This window comes from Cariama cristata, unplaced genomic scaffold (assembly GCF_000690535.1).
Source record: "Cariama cristata isolate BGI_N322 unplaced genomic scaffold, ASM69053v1 scaffold8064, whole genome shotgun sequence".
NCBI classification, from domain to species: Eukaryota; Metazoa; Chordata; class Aves; order Cariamiformes; family Cariamidae; genus Cariama; species Cariama cristata.
Genome location: NW_009613449.1, coordinates 73047 through 84994, shown reverse-complemented (window position 1 = coordinate 84994; position 11948 = coordinate 73047). Strand labels below are relative to the sequence as shown.

Below are 11948 nucleotides of genomic sequence, written 5' to 3'. Positions count from 1 at the left end.
AAAAAAGAACAAACCAAGGGAAGAGCCCCAATCTTGTACCTGATGCGTAGCAAACTGTACAGTATATACATCTTCACCATGTATTATCCTCCCAGAAGAGCAAACGAAAAGAACTCGGTAACACAGAGGGAGGGAAAAAAAAAATAATACACCCTGTATTGTATTTGCCATGGAGCAAGCAACATGTTTATACACTAGTCTCTGTAACTTAATGCTGTGTAACAGCATTTTTTTTTTCTTTACATTTACAAAACAAAATATCTATCGAGAAATAATCTAATCATATTGCTCTTCAATACACTTCTGTAGACAAGTAAAGACTCGAAGTTAAACTTCAGTAAACTGCAGCTTTTGGGAGCCTATGAACGGCTACAAAACTCCTCCGCTCAGGTCAGTCCTTGGAAGTATTACCATGTGCTGCTGTAATTCAGTATATAAAGGTGCTATATATATCTCTCTATCTCCCATGTACAGACAACGTGTGGTGGGAAGGCTTGTTGTCGTCGTCGCTGAAGCTTAAGAGACAGGTTAACCTCACGTACAGCAGATTAGTTTCCACGTTCCATGCATCTTACATTTACTTCATGAAAATGAGGACACAAATAGGAAGAAAAGGAGAACTTTAGTCAAACACTGCTTTAGAAACGCTGCGGCAGAGGCCAATGTCCTTCAGTTATAGAAACAACTGAATTTCCCTTTTTATCTTTTGTTTTTGTTTTTTTTAGTCAAAATATATCTCAGGGCGAGTGTACAAAGTGCAGGACCGACCCACTTGAGGAAGCGACTTTAAAACCGAGTTACAACGGCACCATCCCATTCACCAACTGGACCTTCATCTCTTGAAGGCTGTTCATTATCTTCTTCTGGTGACCAACAAGTGTCACTCCCAGCCGCCTCAAATCCCTGTGGGAGAAAGCAGACGTTGGTTCCAGGGACCTCTCAGGGACACGCCGCCGCGCACACCACGCGCCGCACGCGCCGACGCTGCTGCCAGCGCCTACCTCTTACCGTTGGCAGCTCCCAACGCCAAGTTTAGTTGGCAAGTTTAATTTTCCCCCTGTTTTTTTTGTTTTTTTTTTTTAATTTTTTTAATGGCTGACAGCATGTCGGAGAGGTGACATGATTTGACCGAGATCACCTCGCTGGCCAAGGAGAAAAGCTGGACAGCAAAGTGTCAGCGTCACCTTTGGCCAAGGACTCTGCTAGGCGTGAAAAGTCCTGTTTCCAAGAGAAAAGCCAGGTAAGAAAGCCTGCGTTGCGGTTTCCTCTTCTCTTGCAAGAGGCTGGTATTATATTTCGGCTACGAGCAGTGAGGAGTGAGGTCAATCCACGCTTCCTTCCTCTTCGGATGAGGCAAAGCCAAAGATACACAACCCACAATCCTAGAGCCAGTTCCTACACAGACCTGAACGGCAAAAGCCTTGAGCGTGGCCACCACCCCGATGAACCCCTAAAATCAACAGGAATTGGCAATGCAGCTTCCCTCTGGGCCTTTGCAAATCTTCCCGTAAACCTATGTTTAAATTTTTTTTTTGGGAGGGGTGAATTCTACAAGCCAAAGGCTTGTGTTGAGCCTGCCTACTGGGCTGCCGTTACAGGAAAGCTGTAAAATACGGTAAGTTTATGTGAAACGCAGAATTAGGAGGAAAGCTTGTTTTCTCAGAAGTGCAGCCCGCTACAATTTAGGTGTGTACATCAAAGTCATCACCAAGGTTCATGCTGATGGCGTGAAAGAGGCACCTCCAGGGAACAGTTTATCCCACCCAAAGACACAAGTGGGACAAGTTGTCCCCTGGAGATATTACAGCAGGACCTTTGGTGATCAGATTCAGTGACACATCTAAAGGCAGGTAAGGCCATGGGTTATGGCAGAGTATAACTGTAGGGATTTCTTCCTAGGGTGAAAGAAATTGTAGGAATAAAAGTTCAGAAGAAACATCAAGACAGGTGCCTCGGTGTTTCCACCAGAGGACACAGAGACTGTTAGAGAAGCAGTTTGACTTGGAGGAGATGTGGTGTTTTGTCTGAAGGCTTCCACTAGAGAAACACAGCCCCTGGCTTTCTACCTCCAGGCTGGACCGAATAAAGGACGTTTTCAAAGGAGGGCTCTAGGCTCTTGCCAAAACACATGTGAATCCCAGAGGGTCTGACACCCTGCGTGCGAGTCTTTTAGGAGAAAGCTCTCCACTGAAAGCCAGCGGGACGTGACCTTCTCGAACACGTAGGTACTTTTGGGAAACCACGCTGACGGGGCTGGCACGTCCAAGGGCTGGGGATCACCAGTAACCCCTGGGAGCCCAACCATCACCTGAGACACACTGCAAACCTGACCTACAGCTCACAGCACGGCTGCATGCTGGACTGCAGGTGAACATGTGCAATGACCACCAAAACATTTGCACATAACGTTGTGTGAGCTACCCGTGGAGGTGTACCTCTCTCTGCAGCTTCACGTTCTGGACAGAGACTCCTGTGCAAATACAACCAACCATCCACGTCCAAAAATTGCAGCGATGAACACTGCTTTGAATAAAAAGCAATCCCAAGTGAAGGCTGATATGTTAACACGTAAGCTGGTTGAAGCCAAAAGCTAGATCTGTTGTTCTCCAAGGATTGTCATGCTTTCAGCCTTTTGATTTGGAAAATACCAGATTTTCTGCTCCAGGCTAATCACTTCATTTCATTATCATACCCTTTTTCAGCGATGTATCTCGCCGATGCATAGGGGAAATCACAACCTAAGGGGGATGGAGCAAAGGAGGTCGATGCGACACAGCAGCAATGCTCCTTACCTGGCAGAGAAAAGGCTGCAGCACCTGCAAAAGGTGTCTGCCTTCTCAGGGGGACACGCTTTCATTTCTGCCTCCACTGAATTGTGAAACTAGTTCAGCAAGCCATCTTAATAATGAAGGAAAATGTAGTAATGCTATTGTTACATGCAATTTATTTTATGTACATAGCACAGTTGGAAGTTCACACCAAAGATCAAAAAAAACCCCAAACAAAACCCAACCCAATATAGGACCTGCTTTTTAAAAGAGCCAACATCCATCTTCCCCCTGCTGAGTGCTGCTCTGCTGGCACTTTTTGAAAATTCAGTTTTTTTTTTTTTCCCCCAGGTATCTAAAGTGCAAGCTGAGCTCTTTTGAAAATCCAGCATCACGTATTTCACAGATGTATCGTTTCTGATGTTCTTGCATGTTATGCAGAAAGAAATAGCCTGAAACTTTGAGAAAGGCATGTACGTCTTGGCGTTTCACATGCAGATCCATCAGTCTCATAAAAAATACCCTACTCACTACAGAGCTTTTTTTTTCCCCCCTTATAGTATCTCCTTAACTCAATATCCTTGAGAAGCATCTCATTGATTTACAAGACAGAAAGAAGAAAAAGGAGTTTCTGGTTTCAATCCATTAGCCGCTCACCAGGGGATCCAGTCTATTTTTTTTGAATTTCGAATCCTCTCGAATACGGAGCCACTGGCGAAAGTGGGGGGACTCCTCAGAGAGGGGAAAACCCGTTATTGTGGGGTCTTTTACCCCTGCAAAGACAGACCAGAAGACAGCAGCTCCTGAGCCAGATGCTCACCTAGTACGAAATCAGCAGCTTTATTCAAAAGCCACCTCACGCATCGCAAAGCCGGCAATAAAACTTTCCAAAAACCGCCTAGAGAATGCAGGAGCTTTAATTCCCATTTTTCAAGCGTGACTTAGAGCACGTTGCAAGCTCCCACGCATCCAGTGCTGAAGGACTTAAAGCGGTGTAAGGCAGAAGCCAATTTTAAACAAAATCCGGTATGTAAACCAGCTGGTTTTGGGACCAAAAAAAAAATCAACTTCTGTGCCAAAGGGCTGGAAAAACTCTTCTCAAGCTCCAGTCCAGAGGTGCCTGGCTCACGTTACTGCAGCCAACTGGTAGTATCACTGGGCTCAGCTCCGCGGAGGAGGTATGTGTGGGGATCTGCCAGGGCTTTGCAACAGAAACGTGCCATTCCCTGCAAGAAAAGGCAAAACCAAGACCCGGGAGCAAACGACATTTGCGATCAGGGTCCAGGCTGCACCTTCCCGTGCAAGTGACCCGAACCCTCGGGTGCTGCGGTGGCGGCACGGGTGGTCCCCGAGGCAGCAGGGATACCTGCACCCCTCTGCTGTGGGGTCTCCGTGCTGCAAAATACTTCAACTCCCCCAGCAATGAGACAACTTTTATTCTTGTTTCGGGGGGAAGTCTCCCCTTTTCACTTCCCTTTCATTCACCTAGGGCTGAAAATGGAAACGGGCAGGAATTTGAATTGCATGCCAACACAGTAGTAAGAGGCTGACCACTAAGTTGACCAAAAAGCCAAGGAAATAAAGGGGAAAATTGGTGTCGGCTCCTCCCAGACAGCCTGTACACACCTGCACACATGCTGCTCTCTTACCACCGCTTGCACGAAAGCCCGGCTACAACGTGCCAGGGACAACACGGGTATCCCCTTCCCTGCAATATCCTCCATTTGCAAGGGTTGAATTCACGGTCTCCACCTTGTAAGAAATATATTTCAAACATTTTATTTACAAACAGAACTACTTAATACACCATGGACCAGTTTGTCAAACACAGTGTAGACTAGGACTGGATCGCCACATAAAACACAACCCCCCTCACCAGCCGGTTAGTCACACGAGCAAAAGGGCCAGGTTCCTGAAAGATCTCCGTGGCTGGCAGCTGTCAACCTACCACAGATGTTTTGTATTTCATCTCCCATCCAGGCCAGATTTCACCACTCTTCTTCACGTGGTGTAACGCTACAATTGCCCGTGCAGACTGCGACTACTCACGGAGTGAGTTAGTTGTCACTTTGAATGAGGGGAACAAGAAGAACCTCAAAGACCTTCAGAAGACGCTAAAGAGAGAGGACTCCACTTGCTAGGGACTTTTGCATGAAATGAGGACTTGAAAAATTATTATTTTTTTTTAAGAGTTCATCTGCTCTTATTCATTATTCCCGTCCTTCTTGATTATGAGATGAAAATTGGTTTGTTCAGAAGCAGATGCAGCATCGCAATCTCAGGACTGAGATTTCAGGTTAAGAACAAGCATCTAGAGCAGGTGAACTCTTAAACGCTCTTTATCCAGTATAGCTTTCAATAAGTAATTTATTTTATTTTAGAAGAAAAAAAATTAATATATACAATGCAAAGCAACACAGCACATATTATTACAAATATTCAGAGCTCTTCATCTAATAACAAACAACAGGGTGTCCTGAGATTCAGTGAGTACAGATCTTTCAAAAGGTGGAAGTATGTAGTCCACATGGTTAGTAACTGGTCCAGTCAAGGGTCAGACTGAAACTCATGTCATGGATCTATCTATTCTTGAGTATTGTCCTGGTAAAGTTATTCTTGCAGTGGATTGAAAGAGCTCCAGACACACTCAAAAGTCACTAGATGGTCCACAAGTTTAAAGAGCAGGTCTGGTCCACTGGAAAAGTTGCCTTCAAGTCTGATATCCAGTTGGAAAGAGGGGGTGGAGGGTGAGGCTCCACTTTTCACAAGGTGATTCATCCCTTTGCAAGAATTAGAGCTAAATGTAGAAATCACTCTTTGTTTGAACACATACATTTTCAGGTCTTTGCTTACGCAGGCAGAGCTCAGGACTTGGGGCGATATTGACTGGTTTTAGCTTTTTAATCTTTCGCTTTCAGAAATTTGTCATTACTACTACTCTCTTCTGGAACAAAAGCATCAAGCCATCAGTTTGAAAGAAGCAGGGCGGTAATCAGGATCGTGCTTTGCATGCTGAGGGGGGGGATTTAAAAAAAATGCTGAACATCTACCATCTCAACCAGGTCCTGTAAAGAGGCCACAAGCTGGGCACCCACAGCCACCAGTCCCATCAGCGTTACGGCCAACTCCTCCTACGGCGTTAGTAATTTTTTTTCAGTAGATGTTAAGAAGTCTTTACATTCATATTTTTTTAATTTTTTTTTTTTCCCTGCCTTTTCTGGCAGCGATTATCCAGTTCTCCTTTCTCCATCTAAATTCCGCATCTGTCTCCTCGGCAGTTTGAATTTGGGGAAGATCATTTTGGATGGTATTTGAAGGCAACCTCTTAAATTGTAAAGAACGGTTTACTGATGTCATTTGGGGAAAGCAAGCTACTTTCAGATGTTCAGATCATCTTTTCACCCAATCCCCCCAAGTCCCAGCTCTGGAATATACTGAACAGTTGCCTCTATTAAAAATGACAAGTAACATTTAACCTGAATTCTCCTTTGCAGAGTACAAAATGTTTCCTTTTACGGGGAGAAAAAAATGAAAACCTCCAGAAAACCAAAACTCCCAATGTATTAACCTTTACAGAACTTTGCTTGTTCTGGTATTTATTTTCTGGAGAACCCATGAGAGTCTCAGCTGAGCCCACCCAGGAGCCATTTCTCTCCCTTATTGTGTTGATTTTAAGGGTAATCTGCCAGTTTACATCAGCCTGAGCCCGTGGTTCAGGTCTTCAACGCAGGACACCTTTCCTCTTAAGTCACTATGATGGTTTCTCCTTTTTTAACAGCTGAGGATCTGGTCTTTTGTCTTTTTTTACTATGTCTGAGAGGGATGAGAGAAATCTTGATTTGGATGGCTGGATGGTTTTTTAATGAACTTTCCACAGTCTTCCCAAACCCAGACTCGAGTGGGGTCAAGCCGCCTTGCCAAGCCACCACTGCAAGGCAAAGCCTGACTCATGCAAGCATCTCTGTCCAATGCAGCTGGGGGGGGGAGGAATTTATTTGCTGGCATGGATAACTTTTTCAGTTTCAACAGACATGCAAGATGGACTCATGAAATGTCTCCTTTCAGTTTAAAATAAAAAAAAAAAAACACAACAAACCAAAACTCAGAAGCTCCCCAGGCTCCCAGGCATCATCTCTGTTGCTGTAAAAACCCCGAAGAAAGCTGAAGCTGAGCAGCTCAGACACGTTGTCTCCACTGGGGCCAGTAAAAGAGCAGAGTGGGATGATGTTTGTGCTATGGAGAACATACTGGGACCCGGTGGAGGGGGCCTTAGAGGTAGTTTGCAACTGGTGAGGGTCAGAGCATCTCTGGCAGTTCTAGTCTTAATTTACAGACTTTTAAGTCAACTTGCCTTTCTGGCTAGAATTGTACGGATAATGGATTTCTTGGTTTGCTGCCAATCAGAAATAACATTTTGAAGTACTTTTTGGGTAGTCTGAAAAGATTTTGGGGGATGCCTTTGAAATTTCTAGAATACCAAAGAGTAAATGTAGGGAAGTATTGAAATTTTTAAGTCAAATTAAGGAGATAGTTTCACAATGTGAAATGTTGCACTCAAGAAAATAGGAGGTTAGGAATAATTTTGTCAGTGGGATGGGATGTTAAGACTGCGTCAGCACAGAGGGATGCTAAGACCGTTTGAAGCTACACAAGTAAGTGAACTTCTAATTTACTGTCAAAAATGACCACTAATTTGGGTTCAAACTTAACGTTTTCTCTGACCCAAACCAAAGCATTTCACTTCTGAGCATTTCTTTTAGAGCTCTTGAAATTGCACAAAATTCTAAAGAGGAACAACCTGGAAGCTTTCGTGAAACCTAATTTTCTTCTTTGATATGACTAATTCAGCCAAACAGCAACAAATCTGTGACATATTTTAGACAATCTGCATTTTCTACTGGAACTTGCTCTGGTTATAAGATTGTGGTGGCACAGTAGAGGGGACTGTTCCAATGTTTTCCTTTTCTTTTAAATTGCTGCCTCATCCTCTTCCTCCTCTTCCCACTTGCCCTCTGGCTAGGTCTTTCTGCCGCATGGACGCTGACCACCCTGGGGCTGGACCTCTTCCTTGGTCAACGTGTGTAGATCACCAGTCTAAATGAAGCCCCGAAGCCTGGTGTTTCTGGGCACTGCCATATCAGATGAGGACGTAAAGAACTGTGCAGTTCTCAAAAGCCAAAATAACATGGCATGTAATTGCAGGACGCGGCTGGGAAACCACAGGTAAGAGTCTCAGGCACCCAAAAAAGGATCTAGGAAGAAATCCATGCACCCTGACTCCTTAGGCAGTCGCTAGAGAGGATTTAATCCCCAGCTCAGGGTTTTCACGGGAATGCCTGAAGGTAGACTGGATGAGTCCAGGTGTAAGGGACAAATATTGGTGATAAAAAAATCTGAGTGCGGGAGCAGGTATGCTCCTGCACTCCCTCTATGCATGTAATGAAAAACTGAACCCCATGGAGATGTTACCAACCTGCATCACGTGCCAAGGACCTCCTACCCTCTACGGTGAGCTCCGCAGCAAGCAGACAGGAGAAATGCTGTGGTTCTGAGGGACTTGGGGATTTTTCTTGGTTTATTCCTAATGCTCGGCATCAATTCTGTATGTGCACTGGCAATTTGCATGTGGTCAGAGGAGCCACGACTTTCTCCAAAGCAGCACGGAGCAGAATCCTTCCCATTCTGCCTTAACACCTGCTGTAAACTAAGCTCAAATTAACCCAGCTAGAAAGGCAGGGTTTGGGGTCAGTTTAAGTAAGCAGCAGGAGGAAAAGTACAGATGTAATTACACAAGCAAGGCAGGCAATTAAAGGGGGAGCATAACGAATCAGCAGCCCCACGGCATTTACCGAGTCATTTGACTGCTGTCACACCCACGGGCAAAAACCAAGGGCACATTCAGAAAGAAGAGCCTTTTCCCTAGAGCTGTGGGCTTGCTGATGCTCTTCTGTTGGCATCGGCTGTATCTACGCTTATTTCTGTTAATGTTGTATATTATTTCCACGCCTTACTGGGCTTGATTGTCCACTTGGTTATGTCTAGATCAACTGTAAAACCAGCTAATCCAGTGTAAAGCCAGTATACCTCAGCAGGGACTCTAGCTCCTATACATTTACGCGGGGGGGGGGTGTGTTTAATTGTCGATAACCCCAAATAAGCAACTGCTCTTATGTCAAGAGGCCAGCCTGACAATTATTCAAACTCAAGCATTAATTTCTGTGAGTAAAGGAGCCAAAATCCCGGCTGCCAATGTAGTGACCATAAATTTTAGTCTTGCCTGCGCTCGTTATCATCAATACAGATGCTAAACCAGAAACTGCTGACTGCAAACAAAGGGTAATGGTTTCCCCTTCTGCAGCCTCATCCCTGCGTATTTTTGAATGGTTTGTCTTCCCCCGGCTCTGCAATTCCAACAAATGAGGTGAAAATGATCTGGGCACTACTCACTCTAGGGTCACCTGAGCCACGGCATCCATCGAACTGTATCCGTTCTCCATGAAGATCTCCGTGTATCGGCCCATTTTGATGGCTTCCAGCCACTCACCCACCGACCTGTAGGCACCGCTCCCGACTGGACTGTGCTCTACCAACAGATTCGATACTCTGAAGACAAGCAAAAACAAAGACGCAAACAGAATCAGTATCGAGACGTACCCAACGGGACTCAGTTGCTCACATTTTTATAAAGTAAAGGTGATTTTGCGTTCTCAGTGATTGCTGCAGTCTAAATCCTCCCAGCAGGCTTGATATGCAATGTATCAAACATATCGCTTCACCTAGAACTTCACCCCCTTTTGAGTTAGTTCCTGCCATTTCTGCTCCTCACTGCAAGCAGAAAGAGGAGGAGAGGACGAGCATCCATCCCTGCTACCTCTTGCCCGCAAGCAGGCTCCTCTTCTATCAGGCTCCCCCAGTCATCCTCACTTCAAAGTCTTCGGTTTCTCTCCTCCCGCTCTGTTTTCTTCCTCCTCCTCCTTTAATGCTCATAATTAACTTAAGACAGCCCAGAGCCTGGAAGCCGAAACCTAAATTACATTTCCCAGCAGCGGCCATCAATGGCAGGCTGCCCTTAACACTTCAGGGGCAGAGCCGGGTGGGGATTTCGGATTTCGGATGCGGGCAGCATCCAGCGAGCCCTGCAGAGAGCAGCAATGCTCCGACCACACTCCAGCCCTGAAACCAGAGGTAGATTCCAGAATCCTGCTCCCACACCCTCCTTCAAGACCTCGCCGCAGCAATTGCTACCTGCTCGGTTATGCCATGCACGGAAGAAGCAATTCAGGCAAATAATAACCCTTCACCGCGGCAGAAACACCGATACGGTATCTGGCACAAGCGACCCGTGCCGTGTATAGGTCCACCACCCTACTAATGATGCGCAGAAAGCAAAAGGGGCTCGTCCAAGGTCAGCCGGGAAAGAAAATAGATTTGTCCCCTGCTTTGTAAGGCAGCACATACAGCTAACCTAAGCCTTACATAAAGATTATTACCCACAGGTAAAAAAAAAAAAAAAAAAAAACCCAAAAAAACGTTTTCTGGGTCAGCCTCTGATGGTGAGAATTAAACTTAAAAGACTTTCAACTGGAAGGAGAGCTGGGATATTATATTATTATAGCACTTCAGGAATCTTCATGTATTTTATGAGCACATTACTATTATTTGTTTATTTAATAGCAATGCTGAAGGGTCCAATAAAATGTGAATACTTGCCGTACCAAGAACATAATGGCTTCCCATAACATTTTATACACATGAGGAATTCAAAACTCCTAAGTAATCATAATGAGAAGTGGATTTTCATCACTAATGTCAGGAGGTACCTACTGATATGCACACGCTGTAATGTAGAGAGTGACTTCCTCCCTTATTTGCATTAATGAGAATTTCCATAAAGAACACATTACCTATATAAAAAAATCTTTTACAGCTGCTGTATGTTGAAATTATGATTCATTTGGAATTACTATGGTCTGGGCACAGCAATCTATGATTATAGAGTCCCAAAGCCTGGCTGTTCAGGTGCTCCATCCACATCGAAAATACCCACAGCAGCTCTGAAAAGGAGAGGTTTGGAATTGCATGGACCTGTTCACAGAATAAAACATCAGCAAAGTGCTTAGCAGCTCATGGAAATGGTTTGCTGCCTATATTCCTCTTTTCTGGCATAGCAGTTGGGTGTAACAGAGTGCACGAACCACCACATAACAGGCCTGGAAAATGACTGCTCTGAACTGAAAATAAAAGAGAAACATGACATATTCCACGCTATCACAAACCTTTTCCTGCAGGTTTGCTGGGACTGACATTATATCTAATTGCTAATAAGAGTAATTTCCTCTTCAGATGGTAAACGACGCATGTAAAATAGCCCGAGGAATCAGACCTATCTTGTATTTAAAAACTAGCAGAGATTTCACGTTTCCTCTCTTCCAGTGCGTGAGATGCCACGCACGGGGACGTGCCGGCACGGGGACGTGAGGTCCAGCTGCAAGAGGTGAGATGGGCCACGCGCAGCTGTGCAAGACTCACTTGGAAGGTGCAGAGACGGATGGGTCTGAGCTCACAACATCTGCTTTGGTCCACACCACCAGTCTAACCTCATCTTACATCCCTCTCATTCCTGTCCATGGAAAATGACGTGTCTTTTTTTTTTTTTTTTAACTCCTCTGAGAATAAGTTTTTCTGAAGGGCCTCTTCCAGTGTTCATCAGGGGAACCCCACCGCCATCAGTGAAGCAGCGACGATTTAGACGATTTATATTTATTGCTCCTTCATGACCTTGCAAGGGACTGAGTGATTAGTAACATGGATGGCTCTGAAGTAATACTTGCGTGCTTACAGTGAAAAAAGAAAAAGCCTCTCCAAGACTCTAGTATGGTGGAGACCTCAATACTAAAACTCACTAAAAAATATTAATCTCTTTTTCCCCAAGTGCAGCTTTAGTTCTTGACTGTATTTACCTTACTTATAGCCGTGTAGCTATTCAGATTCATGTTTAATTGCACACTGGCTGCTCTATTCACTTCATGTGGTTTTGGCAAATGGTTTGTGTACAGCTCTTTGGGAACCACAGAGATCTTCTCACCATTACCGAGACTGTCAGAACTGGCGGTGGTGGCTAGCACGCCTGGGAATCGTTACAGGAGGACGCACTCGGACATCCCTGAGCTTTGCACATCC

General features: G+C 44.9%; 1 protein-coding gene across 2 annotated transcripts in view; it reads right to left on the bottom strand.

Moving 5' to 3' along the window:
* Positions 1–715: 715 nt before the first annotated feature.
* LOC104160800 (ephrin type-A receptor 5) overlaps positions 716–11948 on the bottom strand; it is an 81589-nt gene continuing 70356 nt past the window's right edge. For both annotated transcript variants that reach the window (XM_009699028.1, XM_009699027.1), the window contains 2 exons: positions 9216–9371; positions 716–903 (listed from right to left, as the gene is read on the bottom strand). In XM_009699028.1, the coding sequence (XP_009697330.1) occupies positions 798–903; positions 9216–9371 (262 nt within the window). In that variant the 3' untranslated portion in view covers positions 716–797. The remainder of the gene's footprint in view (positions 904–9215; positions 9372–11948) is intronic.